This window comes from Anopheles bellator, chromosome 2 (assembly GCF_943735745.2).
Source record: "Anopheles bellator chromosome 2, idAnoBellAS_SP24_06.2, whole genome shotgun sequence".
Lineage (NCBI taxonomy): Eukaryota > Metazoa > Arthropoda > Insecta > Diptera > Culicidae > Anopheles > Anopheles bellator.
The window spans coordinates 63,918,855-63,941,489 of NC_071286.1; the positions used below are offsets into that span (position 1 = coordinate 63,918,855).

The window sequence follows — 22,635 nt, forward strand, 5'->3', positions numbered from 1 at the left end:
GTTCAGCGTCGTAATGCGTTTGAGAGGCGCACCGAAATGTTCTTTACGGGTCACTTTCTCTTTACGAACAGAATACACACTACGCGGGTCCGACCCGGGGAATACAAAACGTGTTTTCCACTTCCTTCCCGGTGCAGTAACAAGTCCCCGTAAGCGAAGCTACTTTCTTTCGACGTTTCTGCTTTAAACCGATGTTGCCGACTACCGCACTCTAGCACACGTCTCGGGAATACACATAGGGAGGCGCAGGAAAAGCTCAGAGCTCTCGACGGTGAAACGACGACGTACGGCCGGAAAGAGAAAGAGATGACCGTCTACTCTCCCGATGGACTGTTGTCTCACTCGTGCGCCTAGTCATCCGACATCTTGAAACGTCGTCGGTGACGGCTGACAACGAGGTCCCCATCACGGCAAGTTCGCTAAGACCCAAAATTATATCCCTCGATTTTCCAGCCCTTTTCACGACTTTTCCACCAAACAGTGACGGAATCTGGTTCGCCAGCACCGCAGCAAGTCGATGGCGTGCCATTTGGCACCGTTACTTACCATTTTGCAGGGTTTTTCTCTAGGGTCGTGTTGTACGGACGACGCACTTCTGTAGGGACTGCGTGCACAGAAGTGAAAGAGAGAAGGACGTTGCCAATTCTCGCACGTCGACCGGGATCGCTCACTGACAGCGTGAGTGTTCCGCGTTTCCTGCTAAACCTTGGTGCACACGCCGCTTGAAGTTACTGTGGAAGCGTTTCGGTTGATTCGTTTTCGTCATTTATTCCGTAAGAAATTCGTAAAACTTGTACATTCTTCCACCTTTCATAAATAACAATGTGTGCAATGGAAATAATTTCTGAGGATTATGACTCAATTGTTGGTCCGTTGAAAGGCCCGGAGCGGTAGGGCAGATTCTGATGGTTTCACGTTGCAGCAGAACAACTCATGTTTTCGCAATGGGAGAAAAATGGCATGTTAAAATGGTTTATCGCGGTGTAGCATAATTCTAATTTTAAAACAACAATGTATATTTTTCATTTCATTAATCGTTTACCCGAAACGCCCTTTTATGCTTGCTAAACCCTAGTTTGGGCCTTTTCGGACGTTCATTGACAGCACACGTCAGTGCGAGCGTTCGATGAAGCTTTTCAAAAACGCTCATTCAACCGCCAAATACACCGGCAGGACACCTTCTCAAACATTCCATCGAAGGAGTCGCTGAACAACAAAGAAGCAATCGTGTGCGAATCGCGTTCCCTTTGTCTTCGACGCATTGCTTGCAATTGATTGGATAGCGGAAGTGTTCGTGATCTAAATACAAGCCAAAAAATGAGCGTCAAAGACATATATTATTCCGATAAGTACTACGACGACGAATACGAGTACAGGTAAGAGTGCGAACGGATGCTATCCTTGAGTGCCGCCGAATTGAGCGCAATCGATGGCGTCACGTTCAGCTTGGCTTTGGTGGACACCGCTTTTCTGCGATCGTTAATCGTTCTCCGCTGTTCGGTTTCAGGCATGTAGTGCTACCGAAGGACATTGCGAAGCTGGTACCGAAAACACATCTGATGACCGAGAACGAATGGCGATCGATCGGCGTCCAGCAGTCGCGCGGCTGGATACACTATATGATACATCAGCCAGAACCACATATTCTGCTGTTTCGACGACCTATTACCAAGTGAAGAGCTGTACCACCCGCCCAGGACGTTACCGGGATAGATGTATAAGCGTGTGTGTGTGTGCGTTTGAATGTGTGGGTATCCAGGTACTTTTCTAATAGGGTCCGCCGCCTCTCTAATAATAAGTTCGCTCCCAATCTGAACGTTGTTTGTTCGTCGGTCCTTTCCGTCATTTCGGTGTTCAAATCGTGCTAATTCGAATGTATTGTATTTTCGCTGCGGCATCGCGCCCAGAATCGGCAGGTGCTGGGTGTCCCTTAGCAATTGCCGGTTAGCAGCTCCTCCAGCTCTGACATTCATGATCGTTGGCCAACTGTTTCTCTAATAGCTAGATTCCAATCCTCCGATCCGTATTTGGCTATGTTTGCTCTTCGCTCAGGTACTCAAAGAAGCCAGTAGAAACTGTGGGAAGATGAAATGATGACGCGAATCGCGCTACTCGGCAGTAGAAGTTTGCGTAGAATGAAAAAGGTCAACAATGTCCGGCATACTGGATGTATCTTCCTCTATATATTTTGTTTTAAATAATGTACAGCTTCCTCCTGACGAATGTGTTTTTTGTCAACAAAAAATAGCGAAGTGTGTGCCTTTTTCTATGAAACCTCAAATTTAATATTAAGGTGAAATGTACAAATATATTTATGCCAGAAAAAGAAAACCTTACGTCTAATGAAACACGCAAGGAAAGAACTGCCCAAACTCCGTTCGATCGTCCCTGGCTCGAGACGCTTCCAGGCGACAATTGCCCATCACTGTAACTCGAGCTCGCTGCTCGTTGCTGAATCCACCTCTAGATCCGTGGTCACCATAGCGACGATCACGTCATATAATGGGTTTCATCTACCCTGTACCGGTTTGCTACGGATGAAACCGTTCCCTTCGTCGGAGTGACCGGGGATCAGTTTTCCATTTTCCGGTGCACAATTCTAGCAGCTGGAACCGGAGCGGGCCATCCGCAGATGGCGAAATTGGTACTCATCTGCTCAATGAATGAATGGTACCAGCTTCTAATTGCCGGGAAACGGGGTGTCACATTCCATCAATTTGTGTCCGCAATGGGCGAGAAGCCATTAGCATACTCGCCTCTGTACGGCGTGCGTTAATTGTTTGAATTAGTTTCAAAATTACCCTAAGCCTCGCTCGGCCACCGGACATTTATGGTGCGTAGCAATGATCGATGCAAGGCGATACACACACCCGAGTCGCGGATTGTACAGCGCTGCAACCTTGCCGTTGATGAACGGCAATTAAAACGAATAGCCTTAATCGCACCAAAGGTTAGAGCAGAGTTAATTTGGGCGATTTTATCATTTGTCACGAAAACTTATTATTTTCGTCGGTTTTAGATTGGTGCTGTAAGACGAGTCATAATTTTTCCCCAGTTTTAGGTGGTCAATATCGAACCGATTGCGTAACATCGGAGTGCCGGAGATCATAGCGGGTGGAACCACCGACGCAATCGATTTGGTGCCATTCATGGCCCTAACAGCAGTGCCGTGGCGATGCTGGTTTCAGTTCAACATAAATTGATTTAAATGGGCGGATGTAAACGGAACCGGCGGCAGCTCGAGCACCTATCAGCCGGTGGATCATCAAAGATCGTGGTAAGCCGCAACTGCACGGCACGGTTCGAGAGGAGAATCCATTGGGTCAAAAGGGCCCCACTGAACCCTGAAACAATAACGAACCAAACTGAATGGCGCCCCCCCCCAGTCGGTGCTGTGCATTTCCCGTTAGGCGCGAACCGCGAACTCATGCGCAAAAGTGTACACGTGCGTACTATTGTGTGTCTCCCGGTGGCCAATGCCTCTGCGTCCACTGATTAAATTTTGAATAAAAATGCAGTATTCTGTAGGGAACAATAGGTTCTTCCAGCCTTCCGTTTGTCACAGAGCCCTCTATTGTTACATTGGCATGTATGGGGCGCCCGCTGATATGGCCAGCTTCGGCTCGGATGTGGATATGATTTCAAGTGTCCGGATCCAATTAGAATCTCTATATCAGCCTGGGAAGAGCAGCTGTACGAAAAAGTCACACGAGTGCGAATGCCGGCAACGGAAGCAAACTCTTGATGTAACTATTGGGTGCCTCTCCCTTATGCTGCCGGTAGATTTGTATTGGTTCTTGGTTGAGAAAGTGAACCTCAAACCTCTAGTAATGTAGCACCGATCACAGAAGCGGTCGTGAAGATCTTCGGGGGAGCTATCTCCGGAACCAGATGCTCGAAACACACGCGGGAGTGTGCAAGGACGCGGGAGAACGCATTATGTCATTATTTCATTATGATTTGACATCATTTGTAAGCAGTACCCTGCCGTTGGTAGATTTATGGTCGGCACTGCTTCGCCGCATGGGCCCCCTGCATATCGTTCTCCCGGTTATCGGCACTGGGGTCGATTCCAAAAATATGTTTATGCTCTTCGGTATCGCTCGTTCCGGTGATACCGGGCCACCGTTTAAGTGTTCCGGCAGGGTACCGCCGACCGCGGTGGTCGCTCGTTTCGGAAGGCCAGTTTGCTGTGGATGAAACATCATCTGATTGAGCCGTTTTACGCGCAACACTTTGTTCCGAGCTTCAATTCAATGAAGCGATGGGTTCAATTGAGACCCATCAAAATGCGCGCTCTACCGGATAGATCCAATTCATGCCACATTTGGACGAAAATGAAAATAAAAAAAAAAAAAACAAAAATGCTACCAGCAATCTTCACGCAGCCTGTCCTCCTCCCCTGCTCCGGTGGTTCCAAGCGGGGAGCCCCAGGCACAGGAATTCGGCGTAAAAGTCGGTGCGAATTCCAATGAAAAAGCCGCACCCGGGAGTTCTTCGCATGGACGAATGACGCGCGAAACCGTAGAAATTAAAAATTAAATTCTACCTTTTGTGTGCCCCAAACGCATTTCGCAGTAATAATTCTGCTAAGAAATCAAAGAATGAAACAAACTTGGTGCCCTTACGAATTACGGGTGATTCCGGGTGAGGAGCAGAGTGCTTGATTGGGAAATGTCCTGATTCCTTCGATTCGATTTTATTTTTTAAATTGGGAAGCAAATGCCAGTGCGCAAAACAAGCCAACGACACAGAAACGTGGGACCGAAGATGAAACGGTTGCAGAATTTAAAAAAAGGCAAATCGAGGCCCTTTTTCGCGCACTTACCCTTCTTTCCCCTTTGTGACGCCGTAATGGAGGGGACATTTGTACGTTCCGTAGCGGGCAACGGGCAATACTCGTATCCGGCTTCCTGTTGCGCCCGGGGCAAGCATTCGAATTCAGCCTAGAACCGAGAGGGTCTGACGATTATGATGATCTTGTGGTAGGACTGGAATCGGAAAGATATGTTGGTGTGTGCGTTGCTACAGAACTTAACCTTGATTTACATTCAACACCATCTGTCGTGCCGTAAGATTGGTTTTTGTTAAGGAAAACTTTCCTGTAAACTCGGGAACTCGGGTTCAGGAACTGTTGTAAAATAAGTTGCAAAAGACGCTAGCTCATGATCCGGGGTGCGGGCAAGCGACAAGAGGAAATCATTATGTGCAACTCATAAAACAGATTGAACGAAGGCCGTAGAGAAAAGGGAAAAAGTGTCGCCCTCCCAGCATCCCAGGGGATGCGTACCGTTTTATCGGTCGCGGATTATCTCACGTTGGTGACGTCGGCGCTTTCTTTCGTGTGCTCGAAGCGCAGAATTTCTCCCTGCTCTCTTTCGCTCTCGTTTTCGCTCACTGGTTCCGTCCGCGGCGGGCCTCTCGCTCTGGCCTTTCGCGCGTACGCACACGCTGGAGAGAGCCAGCAAATCGCAGCTGCCGCGTGGTGGCCAGTGCAACTCGCGCTCAATCAGTTCGAGCAGTTCAGATTAAGCCTGCGGTCCGCGTGGACATTGAAACAGCTCGTCGGGTCGGCTCGTTACGGCCAGTGGTTCGCACTCCGGATCGACTCTGCCGATCGGTCGGTACACAGCTCCGAAACGCGGATCGCGCAATCTGCCTGCCCGCGGATAACGGATTTCGCAAACAAAGTCCCCGCCGGAAGCTATTCAAGTAGCCGATTACCGTGCCGGTAGGTGTGTTGTTTGCTGTTTTGGTTTGTTTTTGCGCGAGACGTGTGTTTGTGTGCCCATCGCTCGACGGATCGACGACTAACACACAGGCGTGTGGCGAGTGGTTCCGTCCTTAATGTGTGACTGACCGGCTGTGGTAAACGGTACTGAAACTGCCAACCAGTGCAAACAAGTGTCCAGAACACGGAAAAGTGTGTTCCCAAAACGAGATAGGTATTGTGCGAACGGAAAACACTTCGGCCCCGGGTCCGACCAGGATACGGTGAAGACAGCAAACAGAGCATATGGAAATAATAAAACGCAAAGCAATGGCCACAACGAAGAGACACCGTACCGCATTCGACAATGCCAGCGGCCAGCCAAAGTGTCACCCAGTCTGTCCCCATTCTGTCAACGATCTTCGAAGATGCGGGCGAATCCTGCTCGCGGTTCGGCCTTTAAAAATAGCACCCTCTGGGTTTGTAGCCTGGGTAGCCGGAGTTTGGAAACGACCGAAATCATTGTAGTGCTCTCGCGTCCGTGGCTAGATTAGCAAACCTGCCAACCGATCTTCCCGCGATTCGGGTCGACGAACTAGAAATGTGAACAAAAGACATAGCGGTGCTCAAATAACAGTCCTCCGAGCAGATCGAGTAGTAGAACCGGTGGGCTTTTAAATTGGGTGGGCCGTTTATTCAACCATATCCGCTGGCCATATAAACCGATTCTACTGGAATAAATTAGGCTTCGCGGGGTTGTCGGACAACCGCGCCCGTAGAATTTGAATGGAAACCGAACAAACGAGTGCGCCCGAAGATCATCGCCGCGGCGTCTGGTGATTATTTTAACGGCAGCGTGCGACACGAGAATACTTAATGCAGTTTATGTTGATTTTTTAGGACCGGTTTCCCTGTCTAGCTGCATAAATTAGAACCTTCCTCAAATGGTGTTTATTTCGATTGCAATTTGTGGATGTTTCTGGACGTTCACCAGTCAACTTCACGAGCTAGTGACGCGATCGCGACACTGCGTTCCGCGGAGCGTTGGTGCTTTATTTATCTGAATCTTGAAGTCCCTATTTACCCGCGCCGTTATCAGCGGTGGGTGCAGCAAGGCGATAACCGATACAAGCTCATTATTACAAGTGAACGTAGACCGCCCCTGAATCTTGGTACGATATCAATAGCGCGAAACAACGAAAAAAAATAACGAATGATAGGGAAAGTGGCATCTACCAAATTCCAGCCACCTTTTTTGTGGAATCTGTTCTTGCGTAGAAGCGAAGATTTTGTCGATTCACCCGGTCGGTTGTAAAAGAGAAACCGGGTACCGGCGGCGCCAAGTCAGCTTTACGCTCGAGAACGATGGCCAGTTAGCTTCGCTTTTCTTTTAGAACCTCGCGCGAGAGATCCTGCTAAAGTTCTACTTTTGGCGCGAAAAGTCTTAGCAGAACGATAAATGGGACAGATGCCGCGTAACGTGGCTTGTTTCATGATTTCCGCACGTTCCTGTATGATGCGCGTAGTGCGGCGCAAAGTAAATATAGAACCTTCCGAGCTACGACGATGTCTCAACGGGCACACACTTGTTGTCGTCGGGCTGCGCCACCCTGGCCACGGTCCCACCCTTGGCGAGTTGGTTGTGTTGATGATCCACAGACACGTCGTCGTATGCACTTGACTTGGCAGTCACCTTGGCGCTTCTTACCAGTCGGCGTTTAGCGTCTGGCCTGCGTCCAGCAGTTTGTAACCAAAGAAAGTGTGACGTAACTGCCACAATACTGCCACACAAGGTCTCGACTTCTGGAGAAGTGCCGCCCCCCCCGGTTTGCGATTAAATCGCGATCGGGTTACGCAAAGGGAACACGGTTTTTTGATTGACCGAGTGGATTCTGCTCACGGGGCCAATTTGTGGCCATCCGTAGCGGCCTATGTTTTAAATTTTGTCACCGGCAACGGTCGACGATCCGTTTTTGACTTAACCGCTGCTAGCGGGACAACCGTTCATTGGGGATGTCAAAAATAGCGCACACCCGACCGGGGTTGATCCGGGAGGCCAAAAAGATGAACCCCCCTGAAACCGGTACGATAAATCATGGCACAGACCAGAAAGAGAGAGAGAGAGAGAGAGAGAGAGAGAGAGAGAGAGAGAGAGAGAGAGAGAGAGAGAGAGAGAGAGGGAGATAGGCAAGAAAAAAGCCGGCACTTAAAAGCATCCACCGATGGCAACATATTCCGCCGAAAACCAGTAAAATTCGGCCGAAAACCAGCGAACCCTTCACGATCGGCACCCAGTTTGAATTGCACTTTGGTGTTTTTTTTTCTTCTAGGTTGCCTGTGTTGTGGCCATTTTACAATGGCTAGAGTGCGCCAAACTTGCAAACCGGTTGTCCTTCAGGAAGGATGACGTAAATATTGAAATAAAGTTATCGCCAGCGGCGCTCAAGTCCGGCGCCCCAGCTGTCGTCGTCGTGGTCTTGAACGATCACAAAATTGCACAAAATCCGACCGCTAATGAGTGAGTGAGAAGGGGCCATATTTCAATTGCCGTGGGAGTAATGTTGAGTCAGCCGAGTTTCGCCCACCCGTTTTGCATCCCTTGCAACGCGGGCGCTTTTGCGTAGGTTTTGCGTAGGGCTTGCTCGTAAAGCTCACCCGTTGACAGGGGATCATCGGCTATGATTAACGATGATTGTGATATCGTGTTGCAAAGTTACAGTACTGAGGGCTAGGTTTCCAACCCGGCTGGATCACATCTCTGTAACTGGTCGAAACTGGAGCCCGTATCTTACACTGTACTGTACGCGTTTGTTAACACAAGGGTCAAATATATTGCGAGCCAAAAAGGGGGAACGATGGTGTCTTACAACTAAGATACTCTTCCGCAATTTTGGTTTACCCCTGAATGTGCTTCTTTCGTCGGATCGGATGGATATGCAAATTGGTAGCCCGTAACTCTATGTAGGTGGTGGGTTTTCTCACGTACACTGTGACCTAGTTTTGAGGTTTTCCTCCCCGTTTTGGGGAAAACTTTCCTTTGTGTACATCGTCCGTGGAGCCAACATGGCCAAGCAACGGGGCAGTGTCTTTGATATTGGAGGAAAACATTCCGCACGCTCTTTGAGAAGGGAAACCGACGCAAGGATGGTGGGACGCCTAGAGGCGAAGTTTTAGGGCGCGATCCACGCAAAACCAGCCAGGTCACCTGTCGATAATATCGATGGTGACGATGATAAACGGCGCTACAATCAGTGACACTTTCATAGACCTTACTATGAACCATGAACCTTTCATGTAGCTTATTCAAAAGTTGCATTTAGTAGTTGCAAAGTGTTGAGCCTAATTTTCCGCCCAGATTTACTCGTTCTTTTGGTACAAAATTACTGTGCACGTAAAATTGAACAACTTTTAGTGTGCCCGTGGAAGTGATAAAAACGGAAGCGCACTGTATGGAAAAAGGACGCCGCCAGTGCCCCTGAGGTAGCAACAAGTGCGTGGCCGTGGCTGTTTGGCGGTGGCGTTGTTTGCTTCGTAATCAATTCTCGATTATGAACATCCGATCAACGTGCTCCGGCCGCCCCGGTCATTTAGATCTTGTCCTGCGGTTGATTGGGTGGCAGAATAATGGATCTGCGAAGTTTAATGTAGATTGGCTAGCCAAGAACTGCATCGTTTCATCAAACGCAAGACGATGATTACGCCAAACACGTCAACCCGGCGGCGGCAACCATGTGCAATATTGCGGTGCTGAAGCAGCCCCTTTCCAGAAGAGCGATGGGGAGACCTCTACCTCATCGGCTGCGGGTGGCGGGTTCTTGAGGCCACAGACAGCCATAGGACGGTGGCAGGAAACATGCAAATCGGCACTCATGAAACGGTGTTAATGAATATGCACACATTAAGAGCACACAAAATGCATCAACATGACCCCGCGTATGACGAAAGGCAGAGATCTTGAGTGTAGCTGCCACTTCGAGAGAGCTTCTGGTGAGGCCGCTGGTTAGAAGGTGTCTGTCGAGTGGCATCGATGTAGACCACACATCTTGGCCCTTAGCATAATGGTCGGACGGCAGCATGGTCGTGGCGGTGCTCTCGTTTGAAAGACCATTTTTTTAAAATCCATTTGAGCCACGAGAACTAGATCGAAGATCGTGAGTTTGCAATTTTACTCCATAACTTATGGAAAGCTTACCTTATTGAACTACTCTATGTTCTAGCATCACTGTAGAGTGGTTTCTGTTTTTAGTATTTATACTTTGTAACGTGCATCGCAAAGAGCGGCACAGCCCTAACCTTCGTCGCTTCCGCTGGTGGATAGATTTTAGTTTTGCTGCTTAACTCAACCAACCAATCGTCCGAAAAATAACATACGCCCCTCGCGGCGACATTCCACGGCGAGGTACGTGCGAAACCACCCATTTGCTCGCACCGTTCCAGTCCATCGCATGAAATTATTTTTCGTTTCCACGGTTCGCAATTTTTGGCGTTCGCTACGCCACGTTTTCAACCACCACTCCGAAGGCGACCGGAGGAAGGCAAATTCGATCGAAAACAGCCTGTTAAATGCCGGTTTTATTGGCGATAAAACTTGGTGCCCGCTCCGCGACGTCCAATTGAGAAGTGCTGTTGCATCAACGATCAATCATTCATTCATAAAAACCACGCCAAACGATCGACGAGAAGTAGCGCGGGTCCGATTAAGAAATGGAAACCGAGCGGACGAGCGAGGAGGATGCTCCTTAAAGGGGCAATAAAAATTGTGGCGCAACATTGAATCAATCATTTAGCAGCCGTCAGCATACCAAATATGATACGATCTGTGACAGGGTCGGCGCGGGATGTTCGCTTTTTGCACTGCTTAGTAGTAGCGTGATCGTATCGCTTGTCGGCGTCACCGTTTTGGCACCGAGGCGTGCACCGACTTTTTGCAACATGCTGCTGTCTCGGGTGTTGCTGCTCCCTAGGAACGCGAGGCACCCGCTGATCTAATTCCGAGGGTGATCTTGTCCTCCGGAAATGATGATCAAATCGCACGGTGCCGCAGGAGGTTCCCTCGATACTTGCTGCAGGGACCGCACGGGGTGACTCGTTGGCGTTGATGACGTTGATAGTGGAGCGCGTGGGGTATTTTTAGTCGAGGGTTGGTTTCGCTCACGGAATTAATTCGCCAACGCCCGGACAGTAATGGCACGAATATTGTGTGCATCGCTAATCGCTGCCTCCCCCGAGAGGATATACGACAAAATTTAAAATTTGATCGTGTAGCTTGCGGGGAAGGTGATGAATGGATAGATCTAATTATTTGCGGATAATATAATTAATATTCTACCCCGAGCTGCACGTAGTTAGGGCCGTGATCTCATAGGCTTGTGCCGTTTAAAACAAAGCGACTACAGTTTCTCTCCAACGACGGACAGCATTCGACAGCTGGTTGGGAGGATGTTGGACATTTTTCTCATCTTTCAAAACACTCGAATCTTTTCTTGTCCCTCGGAAAAAGGCACAACGCATACATCCCACGTTGGGCGATGTTGGGAGCACAGGAGAACATCGTTGCAAAATATCCATATTTATAGCAGAGTTTATCTGCGTATCGTACACGAGCTCTCGTGGATTCAATTTTAAGCCGTTCGCCAACAGATAGTGAACTACGAAGCAGCATTTAAGGATATCTGAGCCGGTGATGCAAATACCTGATAATCTTTTATGCTAATGAGTTACGGTTTAAGAAAAGTAATCGATGGCGAGCGTCCCTATCCAAGCAAAACCGGCCGCGATTAAATTGAAATGCTGCTCACGTAATATTTTAATCGGAATTAATCCCAAAAACGGAATTCCAAACACGGTCGCCACCACGAAGCCGTGCACCTGTTCACGCTGTTTTCGGATCGCTTATTTTTCGCCAACCCCAACCCAACCCACAATGCGCTTTTTAAAGCCGATTTATCGTATGGTCTTGGGACTCGCGTACAGCAAGAGAAGATAGACGTTTTGTTCTCCTATAACGCGCCACAAACCGAGTATTCGCGGCTGATGAATTGGTTCTTTCATTCGAAGAAATCAGGTCAACCGTGGTAAGGTTGATCGGAGTTTCGCGTAGATGCCGCAATTTCTTTCCATCATCATCGCTCTGTACCTTCGCCAGGACTTTGTTGAGCATCAATTGGCAAATGGCCCAACGGAATGGTCCGGCACCGGCCCCTCTTGCACCTCCCTGTACAATAAGTAGGCTTCCTCTTTCGCATCATCAACTTCTCGCGATAATCCGTCCTCCGTTGGTCACTTTTGGTTCGCGGCCAGATCGTGCCTGAACGGTTTGCCGCCGTGAGCCGGTGACGGACGGCGGTACCGACCGTTGCGTTGAAAGTGGAAAATTAAATAACTCAGCAAATCACATTGGCCACTCCCGGCGGCGCATAAATTATTCCAAATAGCATCTGCTTCTCGAGCGTGCGAGATGGACGTACTGTCACCGTACTTGTCAGGGCTTCATATACCTTAGAGTCATCCCATGACTAAACGATAATCACAAAGCCGAAGGGGGCTCCCTTTTGACCCGTTTTGTACATCTGTTCCAAGGAGCACACAGGGCTTATGATTATTTGTCATTCTACTGCGATTGTGCTGCTTTTGCAATGTCGGCTTCATTTCAGGGGAGCTACACAAACGCCCGCCACAACAGGAAGGAAAAGCCTTTAATTGGTCAATAAGAAGCCCCTTTCGGCTCTAGATCAGGCGGAGGTTCAGGAAATTGGAAAGCCAAACAGAAACGGTGAACCTATGGTTCCGAACCATCGCAATGGCAGGAGATGAAGCGGTACGAGGGCACACAACCTGCGTAGCGAGTTTCTCAAAGTAGGCGTTGACGTTAGCCACAACGAATTTATAGTTATCAGAAATCAAGTTATTGATCGAGGCATTCGTTGCTGTCGGTGTCGACTGGTGGTTTGTAGTTATTCTAAAATTTTCCCAATCCTCGCCAAAAGTCATTCTCGAACGAATAAACAACGCTGCGGTGAAACGGAAACGGCAAGACGAAGGCATTTGTTTCGCATCTGTTGCCCATTTCCTTCCGATGGCATTGACTGAAAAATTTCGCTCCAGCACCGGCAACCAGGCGTCTCCATGAAAATATTATGTGCCAAATGGAACACTCGAGGTAGGTTCTGCGACCGCCCATTTGTTTCGATGGTGCAAACTGTAAACAACATTGAAGAAGAAAATGCACAGCATTAGTGATCGTTGCCATTCGCAAAGCGTAATATTTTCTGCTTCGCCGATTCGTTTTTCTTCAAATAAGCCAGAGGAAAACTAACGAAACAAACACCTGTTGCGGTGGCCGCGATTCACAGGACTGATGTCACGCGACATCAATGTCACACTGGCATCGGTTTCCGACGGATCTTACTTGGCTGCGCAAAACAAATACGAACCCATCTGGCTCTGCCTATGCTGGGAATGGTTCACGTTTCTGGCACACGTTCCGCGTCTACTAGTTGCTCATTTTCGTTCGGTTGCTGTCAGAAACAGACGCCAAGGCTGGGACCCTCGTCTCGAATTGTTTATGCTACTTAACATACCCATTATGTACACAGGCCAGTCCGGCCAACTGTTCCGAGCCTCCAGCGTCTCTTTCATTCACGTTTACCTTTCAATTCACCGCGAACATTTTACTACACTTATTGAGCCTATTAATTTACAGCTTGCGGCCGTTCGCACCGCTGTGTTTGTAAAGAGCCGATGCGATTTTTTCGGGTATTTACCGAATTGGTGTCAACCGTTGGTCCATTCGGGTAGGTCAAACACAAACATTGTAAATCGTTAGTCACATTGCACGAGAGAGTTTTGGAATGGTTTCAAATTGCACTGGGACAGTGCATATTGTAAATATTGGATTTATAATACTTTTAAGCCACGAACTCAACCAAGAAGATGAGTTTCGTGTTGTTGATTTCCAAGGATCAGGTGGAAGTAGTCCACTACAAGCTACTGAACTAAAGCATCAAACGCATTTGTTTACAAATACTAAGACTGGCTTTAAAAGGTCTTAAACATAAGTATAAGCCTTAAGAAGATAGGAAACTAGTGCTATATAAAGCTATAAAACGTATTTGCATCTGGTTCCTCGAAGGCACACATGCTTGCTATCTTACATTTCCAAAAATCACTCTCTACCTCTCTCTCTCTCTCTCTCGTCTTCCTGTCATCTTCACGCCCGGTGCCGGACTAGTACTCCGTTGCCGCTTTCAAGGACTTCTTTCATCTTACGAGCGACCGGAGGTGGAGTCGCTATTTCAAGCCATCAGCACAATATCAACAGCCCTCGTTTCTCGGCCGGAGAAGACTGTGGGCCCTCTGTTTCTGGGAAGAGCTGGGCACTGGAAACACGGGATGCGTACAGGCGCTCCGGGCGGAGGCCGTTGGATGGGATTGCGCTTCGCAATGGAAGCAATTTCGATTCAATGGAAGATAAATCGCATTTCCGTCAAAATTCAGCTCTGTGTGAAGTACTAGAGCTGTGCAGCATCGTTTCGAGGGCTGTACTTGGCGGATTTAACGTGCCATGGCCAGACCAAAAAACCCCGTAAGTGCCGGGTGCCCCGGGTTTATTTACGGCGCAAAATGGAAGGCGTCACGGCACGAAAATCTAGTAGCAGCAGTGGCAAACGTTGTGCAGGCAAAGAAGAATATGCGTGCCAAGTCGAACTTCCTGACGGCGGATGACGCGGGCGACAAATCTAATTTTCTCCGCCGCCGAAAAGATTGACTGCAACAGGGACGACCCGCTGACGACCTGACCTAACATTCAGCAGCAACGGGACGGGACAACCGTTCCTTCGGGCGGCAATTCATAAGGCCATCAGTCAAACAATCTGCGTCGTGACGACGACGGGTGCGGGAGTAAGGTTTCGGTTTTTTATTCCCGCTTCCTGGGTTTACGACAAGGATAATATATACCCCCGGGCAAAACGGAGTACCAGCCCTAGGGGACGATGGTCTGGTCAGCAGCACTCTGACCCACTCCGACAGGGGACTCGCCTTGGAGCTGAGATTTCATTAATTTTGTTTGGGATTCGCCGTTCGATGTGAGTGATGATTTCTTCGTACCACGTGACCATTACCCCCGGACCGGACGTGGATTTGGTAGGCAAGAATAATCAATGACTCGGGCAAGAGTGGGCGGAAAGGACTAAAAAATGGTTATTCCGTGAGCCCATCTTCCCAACTACACCCGGGAAGGGGGGCGACAGAGTTGCTTGATGGTTCGTTTGTGGGTTGGCGAGCTTTCTCCTAACCATCCACGACGGCCATAAGTCAGCATTTCGCAGAAAAGGACAAAGGACCTGAGAGGACTTGAGGTTTTATTTCCAGCACGCGGAAGCTCGGAACATCAACCGAAAGCGCATGGAAGCATGACTAGCAGAGGGCAGGGATCGGGGGGTCCTATACCTGCTGTTTATGTCGCGCTGACGCACAAGCGGATTAACATGTTGTGACCAAATAAGCAGGTCGAGTGTGGATTTATGTTCTCCTTGTTGCTCTTCTGTTCACGAAACCCAACTATCCCAACATCTGTCTGGGGTCGGGCACCGACGCCGCTTACGCCTGCCGCCGCGATAGTGCTTGTTTCGCTGAAAACTCTATTTTTTCCGATTTTCCACTTGCAGCCAACAATGGAAAATCAGTCCCTACGGCACTGGATGGCTTTTGAAGAGTGTGGATTATTTATCCATTTCTCGTCAACAACCTGATGGTTAGGTTTTTTCGTTTGTTGGTCGATCCCGACCCGACCTACTCTAAGAGGGCCACTCTAGCGGAGTGAGGCTTAAAAACGGAAGTGAAAATAAGCTCCATCTGCTTGGCCAGCGTCTGGTTTTACACCTTTTAAGGGAGCGGTTTGAATTGGAAGGTAAAGTGGTTGAAGGTTTTGAAAACCTCGTTGGGCCTCCAGGGAAAATTAGCCGCTAAACAATTAGCGGACATATATTGTTAAGCTAAATAAAGGACAGCAGGGCGACATTGGTGCCACTTTACTGTGTGTGCCACCACCCTGATGGTTGAATTTAAAGAAAATGCGATTGCGAAAGGCGCGCGCACGTTGGGCGCTTTTTGTAATGATGTCAAGTGCCCTGATGCCATTAAAACAATGGCTTCCTTCCGCGCTCTCAGCGCAAATGTTGCACAGGATGCCCTTGTTTTGCATGCTGGGAAAGACCCAACAAATGGCCGCATATGGCCCGGCCTATGCTCCTTTGGGCAGCAAGAAGCAACCGACCGGGCGATGACAAATGTGCGATGGCATGAGACCCGGCATGAGATCATGCCGGAATGTTTTTTAATCAGCTCGACTTGGGCACTCGGGTCAACATTTGTTTTGCCTGTTGCCTTCAACCACGGCGATCACATAAATTGGCGATCGGCCGGCGTAGGGGAGGCGGTATGCTGATAATTGATAGAATCAACTGACTCACAACACTTAGCACCGGATCCATCGATGGTACCGACCGGGTGAAGGTTCAGACGGTCAAGTTGAGCGGCGGTTGGCTGGCCAGCGCAAACAGTCCTTCGTTGCACATTCCGCAAAACATCTTTCACGGGTCCGGCTGAAAGGGTCCCTCTCTCACTCACTTGGTTCATATCAACCGATCATAAACATTCAATACTGCAAGAGAGTGTGACTGACTGACTGACTGACTGTACCGCTTTCATCTCGAACGAGGATTGTTGAAGATGGATCGACTATCTGCCAGTGGCAATGAAATAACGGCTTAACAGATTTTAGTTTCAACCACAGGTTTTTACCGTTTATTGATAGCTTTTTATCAATTTTTCGGAGCCTCCACGCTCATTCTGATTCTAGATCATTCTAGCTCTAAATCTTGATCAAAGAACAGTCAAAGCTGGCGCATCGATCTATGTTGGAAATTACCAATAAAATCACTCCATCAGGCGGTGATTAGCCCATCCTTGGAGAGGGTTTTCTGGAGGGATCGTTGAAGATCGTTTTAATGGCTGTGTTAATTTGGTTTGCTCGTTCCAAGCCATCAACGACTTCTTTCACACATATTCCTTGGCATTTGCCCACAGCAATCGTCGGAGCACGCAAGGAGTGCGGAGTTCAAATTTACCATAACGTGCTTCGTTCGGACAGTTGACACAATTTTCGTCCTCCAAGCTAATTGGTTCGATGAGAATTAATTGGGGATGTCTTTGGAACATTTTTTGTACCGCTATCAGCACACGGTAGTTCCAGATTGCGGTGGGATGAAGCGGAATTTTATGGTTCACATTTGCCTTCCTATATCGACCAACAAGCGTTCCTACAGCACGCATAATGAAAGTGTGTAGCGATGAAATTGTTGTCTAAATTTTAGTTAAAGATAAGTTATTCATTTCTTAGCTGGAACTGTACACATGTTGTGTATGACGCCAGTCTCGCGCTTTGGCCAACAACTCCCGGTTCACTAAATCCGTTGAGTTTGGACCGACTTGAGTTGTTTATCGTAATGCTCAAATCCCCTAATTGCCATCAAGATTACTTAAGATTGTCCTTGAGCACACTTTGCTTTCATATCAAACGACGCATCATATCAAAAAGACGCATCTTCTGCGTTTGCGCCCCGCCTAACGGGTGCTTGGTGGTGTCTTCGCAGCGAAGTTTTATCGCCGAGCAGGATCTTGTCTCTGGCCGTCGTGTGCCACTCTAGATAATACAGTTATTACTGAGACACGCCTCAGCCGTTATCAACGGACTGGGCTGGTTGACAATGTTGGGAATGATAAATTTTCCATTTAAGCTAGTAGCGCTAGGGCTTTTAATTGAATTGGTTTAATTGAAATATTCTAAATTTAATTAACACAGGCCACAAAGGCGCTTTGGAGAGAATGATTTGTACGATATTTTTCAGCAGCTATCAGGATGCTAAAATGTTTTCGTCCTTCTTTTCCGTTGCAGTGCACCATAAATCTGCCCTGAGTTGCGCCCAAGTAGCAAGCCACCACAGGACTCGAGCGCCATGTCGAACTCGTACGCGACCACGGAAGCCAGACCGACGGCACGATGGAAGCGGTTCGTGAAATCGAACCTTCTCACCTTCCTGACCGTGGTCGGCGTGTTCGGTGGTACCGCACTAGGGCTGATCCTGAAAAACTCCGGCACCCCCTGGACACAGCGTGAGGTGATGTATATTCAGTATCCGGGCGATCTGTTCTTACGGTAGGGTTCCCAATCCTATCTCCCGTCGATGGTGACGCTGATGGGCGAGCGCAACTCGTTTGATACTCTTCTGTCTTCTTGTCCTGCCAGGATGTTGAAGTGTTTGATTGTCCCATTGCTTGTGTCGTCGATCACCAGTGCGATTGGATCGCTGGATTTGAGCATGTCCAAGAAGATCGCCTTCCGCGCTATTACCTACTACTTCACGACGACGATCTGCGCCGTCGTACTGGGCATCATTCTGGTCACCACCATTCGGCCGGGTGCTGGCCGTGAAGTCTCGAACATAGGTGGCCCGGCAACCACGCGGCAAGTGCTCACGGCCGATACCCTGCTCGATCTAGTGAGGTACGTAACGAGGTCTAGTATCTGGAGCTAGCTCATATTGAGTCCTTTTGTTTATTTTCACAGAAACCTCTTCCCACCGAACATCATTCAGGCGACAATGTTTCAGGTTAGTTCGTTAAGACCAGTTCCTACTTTTGGCTTTGGCTTTCAATAAACAACGATCGTGTCTCGTCCACAGTTCCGAACACTGCTAGTTCCACCAGCAAACGCCACCGATGGTAAGTGAAACCGACTCCTCATCACATGACTTTAGTGCAAACGCACACCGGATAGTGTCGCTTTCCTCCCGTTGTGGTTAGCAGGAAACTCTCACGGTTGCACTGTGACGTGCCAACGCCACCGGTGGTGATTGGCGGCGGTGGCCGAATTTAGCGCAAATTATTTTCGTTCTAATCGCAACCCGGCGCGACTAAATTGAGGAAACACTCACTTGTATGGCCATATCCATTTGACGCGCCATACGTTCACGGCACTGCGCGGTGCAAGGCCCCCTTTGCCAGCTGAGCTGATGACGATGATGGTGATGATGGGGGCGATCTTACGAACAGGGACACTGAAATTGACGCTGACCTCTAGAGTAAAAGTATTATTTTAGGCAACTTTGTTCTTGAAACCGAAATGGACGAACGCCTAAAAGGACGAAGGTGCTCAATATTACCTTTCGCATGTGTAACGATTCACCATGATTGGTTCTTTTCGATTTCCCCATCAGTTCCACTGACGCAGTACAAAATTACATCGGAGTTCACCGAGGGCACGAACGTGCTCGGATTGGTCATGTTTAGCGTTGTGCTTGGGTCCTGCATAGGAAAAATGCGCGAAAAGGGTAAACCGCTGCTTGGGATGTTCGAATCACTCAGCGAGGCCATGATGATTATCACCTCCTGGGTGATCTGGATCTCGCCGATCGGTGTACTCTTCCTGGTTGCGGCCAAACTGCTCGAGATGGCGTCGTTCATGGAGGTGCTCGGCCAACTAGGATGGTACTTTATGACTGTGATGCTGGGACTGGTTCTGCACGGTTTCGGTAAGTTGCCGCCGTTCACAATCCACCGGAGGTCATCAGTTTTAATTGTCCATTTTCCGTTCGCGTACCATAGGTACCATTTCGGTGATTTTCTTCATGACCACACGCAAAATGGCGTACCCCTTCATCGGCAAGATGAGCCAGGTGCTGGCGACGGCATTCGGTACCGGTTCCAGTTCGGCAACGATGCCCATCACGATCCGCTGCCTAGACAACATGGGAATCGATCCGCGTGTGACGCGATTCGTCATCCCGGTCGGTGCTACAATAAACATGGACGGCACGGCACTATACGAAGCGGTGGCCGCCCTGTTTATTGCTCAACTTCGTAATATTCATCTCACCTTCGGTCACATTGTTGCAGTGAGGTGTGTCTTTTAGGGTTTTGGCTGAAAACTAAATCTCACTGCGATCCATTCATTCACCCACAGTGTGACAGCCACGGCAGCCTCTATTGGAGCGGCCGGAATTCCGCAGGCCGGTCTCATCACGATGGTCATGGTGCTGGACACCGTTGGACTTCCCGCCGAGGACGTTACCATCATTATAGCCGTCGATTGGCTACTGTAAGTACTCTGTGCGATTAATAAATCAACAACCGGTGGAATTAATGTGACCCTTTCTTTGTAGTGATCGATTCCGCACGACAATCAACGTGATGTGCGACGCACTGGGTACAATTCTTGTGGACTCACTCTCCAAGAAGGATCTGAGCGGTGAAACGAATGGCAGGGTAGGCACGAATTGCATGGCACGCCGGTAGCGGATTGTTCTAATTAGATTGTTTTGCTTGTAGCTCGAACTGGCTGAACCACACGAACTAGTTGAGCTGCGGCCTGATCAGAAGGAGTAGGGATCAAATGCAGGATAAAGTGTAGCATCATCATCTTCTTTTATCTGCCCATCCACTCTAATACACCCCTGTCGTCCCAATCGTTGTTAGTGGGTGTGAAACTAGCAATTGAAACGTAAAACTCAACGAGACGCAGAACCGTGGAGGAGGCGAAGCGAACCTGAGGCTGACTTCGGAGAAACCAACGCACGGTGGGCGAGTTCGTAAAAATCATAGCCTCGCCCGGAAAGAGCCCTGTAACCGCTAGGCTGGCTGGAATAACACACCGATTTCCGATCGCGCACTGCCCACCATCATACCTCCCGCCGCATTCTCTGCCCCAGCCAGCCCAGGGGGAGACGGATAACCCGCGACGACCATTACGCGAAGTTAGAGGATGGATTTTCTATATCGTTCAAAGCGAAAATGACTAGGTTAAGGAACGCACCAGGAAGAATAACAACTACCAGTATCTATTTAGGACGTAACATCCGCCTACCGATGGACCAATGGGACGGTTGTACAAACGCAACTACACACTCTTAGAGGTTTGAGCGTAAGACCAAGACTTTTAAGGCCAGGATACCGATATACGGACGGACGGTGCTTGTACCTTCGCATACGAGCTACATAAATCGAACCCCGAATTCTCCACCGCACGATCGCACGATCCTTCCGTGCCCTTGGCGGGATCTCTGTTCAAACTGTTAGAAACTAGACATCAATGTTGTGGTCAATAGTGTTGGCATTTTTGTTTGCAAAGTTTTGGAGTATCTTACAGCCACAAACCATGGAGCGCCATCATGCCATGTCGCTTGTTTTTTGTACCGTGACCCAATTTTTGATCACGTTCGGTGCCCGCCGAAAATGATGCCCAACCGTAAGCCCTTTGGCAGAGCCGTGATGTCTCACGTTACTTCGCCGATTGATTGGGGTTTGTTCCACATTGGTTTTCATTGATTTTCAGTTTAGAACAAAAACCGGCGAAAAAAGGCATGCAAAACTGAGATTTCAGTCTAAAGCAACGATCGAGCAACAGGAAAGTTTGTATATTTAAAAATACTTACAAATATATTTTAATGATTAACTTTTTGTACATTACCTTCATTTCTCGTATTTGTCCGTGCGATGCTAATTTGGAAGATTTTGCGGTCATAGATTGTTTGCTGAGTTGCTCACACCATCGATTCATCGAAAATAGTGAAAGTAATATAGTCGTGTCGAGCAGGTGCAGTTTTTTGCGCGTTGTTACATGGGAGCGTCACATTAGCACAAACAGCAGCCATGGATTGTGTAGTAATAGAAAGCCAGTGTATTCATTCATGTGTAGTTCACGTAAGTCTGTGTATGTCCATAGTCCTGTGTGAAGGCTGCCCGTACTACGCTCACTTCTGGACGGGAATCCAACACGGAGTTTGCCAAATATAGCATGTGCTTACTATACTGCATCTTTCGTCTTCACATAGGCTTTCTTCTTTATTACATTTCTTACAACATAAGTTTGACAATAAAAAGTTCCTGCTACAATCGAGTTCAGCAACAGGAGAAAATGTAAATTCACTGGTCAGAATCCGCTTTGTCGCCTGTGGATGGCGTCCAGATCAAACGCTCTTCATAAAAATCAATCACGAGCTGCGGACAGTGCTTCCGGGCGTCCTTCGACATAACTAACTGCGCTTTGTCGTGATCCTTCCACTGCACTAAAAACAGCAGCGTATTGTTAACCTCAGTTGCGCCCAGAATTCTTTCCGCAATGAAGCCTTTATCAAATCCCTTCCCATATTCTTCCGCGTCGGTTGTTTTGGATTTTGGCGATCTGGTTGAGCCATTGTCATCCCGCTCGTGCTCCTCATCGTCCGTGGCAGCATCAATGTTCTCTCCTTCCGAATCGCCGTCCTTCTTCTTCCTGTTCGTGCTGGTAGATGTGCGATTTTCACGCTTCTTCGGATCTTTCTCCTTGACGGAATCTTTTTTTGCTGCCTCCCGTGCCACCTCGAACGCTTTGATCAGCTCCGGACAGTCGAGATTTTCGCTCGGCTCCCAGCTATTAGAATCTGATCCGTAGCCCTTCCATTTCAGCAGATATTCCACTTTCCCCTTTCTTTCTCGACGGTCCACTATTTTCTCCACCACAAACTCTTCCTCGCCGCTACTCTCGGATCGATCGGATGATGCGTTAACCGATTTCGGCTCGCGGCTACGGCCCATCTTCATTCACGAAACGGTTTTGTATGTCTCGGCGTCTGGAAAGGAGCAGCTTGAGTCAACAGTCTGCGGAAGCGGCACCGTCGGGAGGTAAAAGAAACCCGGCGGCTTCTGTTCTCACGTATTGTTGCCTTTACTTACGCACAAATCAATCCCGTGCTTCCAATTCACCGACAGGTTTGTCGCAACAGTGGGCTTGCGAATAGCTTCGACACAGAGAAAAATCGCGGAAAACGCTGCGTGGGGTGAAAAACAGAAAGTGCGTCGATTCGGGTTCTTTACTCAATGGTGGCTTC

General features: G+C 48.7%; 4 protein-coding genes across 6 annotated transcripts in view; 2 read left to right on the forward strand and 2 right to left on the reverse strand.

The window, feature by feature from the left end:
- LOC131211158 (eukaryotic translation elongation factor 2) overlaps window positions 1–664 on the reverse strand; it is a 4,978-nt gene extending 4,314 nt beyond the window's left edge. Inside the window, exon 1 of one of the 2 annotated variants that reach the window (XM_058204529.1) lies at window positions 547–664. In XM_058204529.1, the coding sequence (XP_058060512.1) occupies window positions 547–549 (3 nt within the window). In that variant the 5' untranslated portion in view covers window positions 550–664. Of the gene's footprint in view, window positions 172–546 lie in introns of those variants that run through there. The other variant, XM_058204528.1, reaches the window with a different exon arrangement.
- A 514-nt stretch (window positions 665–1,178) lies between these two features.
- Window positions 1,179–2,318, forward strand: LOC131209139 (cyclin-dependent kinases regulatory subunit). Its single transcript, XM_058202134.1, has 2 exons — window positions 1,179–1,376; window positions 1,508–2,318. The coding sequence occupies exons 1-2, from the start codon at window positions 1,318–1,320 to the stop codon at window positions 1,674–1,676; spliced, it is 228 nt and encodes a 75-aa protein (XP_058058117.1). The 5' UTR covers window positions 1,179–1,317; the 3' UTR covers window positions 1,677–2,318.
- Window positions 2,319–5,538: 3,220 nt separating this feature from the next.
- LOC131211010 (excitatory amino acid transporter 3) lies at window positions 5,539–21,606 on the forward strand. 2 transcript variants are annotated; one of them, XM_058204346.1, is made up of 10 exons: window positions 5,539–5,735; window positions 17,667–17,927; window positions 18,018–18,275; window positions 18,339–18,381; window positions 18,454–18,493; window positions 18,988–19,302; window positions 19,376–19,670; window positions 19,734–19,868; window positions 19,933–20,035; window positions 20,099–21,606. In XM_058204346.1, the coding sequence occupies exons 2-10, from the start codon at window positions 17,728–17,730 to the stop codon at window positions 20,153–20,155; spliced, it is 1,446 nt and encodes a 481-aa protein (XP_058060329.1). In that variant the 5' UTR covers window positions 5,539–5,735; window positions 17,667–17,727; the 3' UTR covers window positions 20,156–21,606. The 2 variants fall into 2 exon arrangements, with proteins under 2 accessions (XP_058060329.1, XP_058060328.1); XM_058204345.1 differs by having other exon boundaries at window positions 5,539–5,731; window positions 20,099–21,605.
- Window positions 21,362–22,626, reverse strand: LOC131211012 (chromobox protein homolog 3-like). Its single transcript, XM_058204347.1, has 2 exons — window positions 22,481–22,626; window positions 21,362–22,377 (listed from the first exon to the last, which is right to left on the reverse strand). Exon 2 carries the CDS (start codon window positions 22,346–22,348, stop codon window positions 21,692–21,694), a length of 657 nt encoding a protein of 218 aa, XP_058060330.1. The 5' UTR covers window positions 22,349–22,377; window positions 22,481–22,626; the 3' UTR covers window positions 21,362–21,691.
- Between the last annotated feature and the right edge of the window lie 9 nt (window positions 22,627–22,635).

Excerpts from the sequence above, each read along its gene's own strand:
- LOC131209139 (XM_058202134.1), top strand. The coding sequence starts at position 1,318 with ATGAGCGTCAAAGACATATATTATTCCGATAAGTACTACGACGACGAA. Across the intron at positions 1,377-1,507 it reads GACGACGAATACGAGTACAG|GCATGTAGTGCTACCGAAGG; the intron begins GTAAGAGTGCGA and ends GTTCGGTTTCAG.
- LOC131211010 (XM_058204346.1), top strand. The coding sequence starts at position 17,728 with ATGTCGAACTCGTACGCGACCACGGAAGCCAGACCGACGGCACGATGG. Across the intron at positions 17,928-18,017 it reads CCGGGCGATCTGTTCTTACG|GATGTTGAAGTGTTTGATTG; the intron begins GTAGGGTTCCCA and ends TTGTCCTGCCAG. Across the intron at positions 18,382-18,453 it reads TTCAGGCGACAATGTTTCAG|TTCCGAACACTGCTAGTTCC; the intron begins GTTAGTTCGTTA and ends TCTCGTCCACAG.
- LOC131211012 (XM_058204347.1), bottom strand. The coding sequence starts at position 22,348 with ATGAAGATGGGCCGTAGCCGCGAGCCGAAATCGGTTAACGCATCATCC.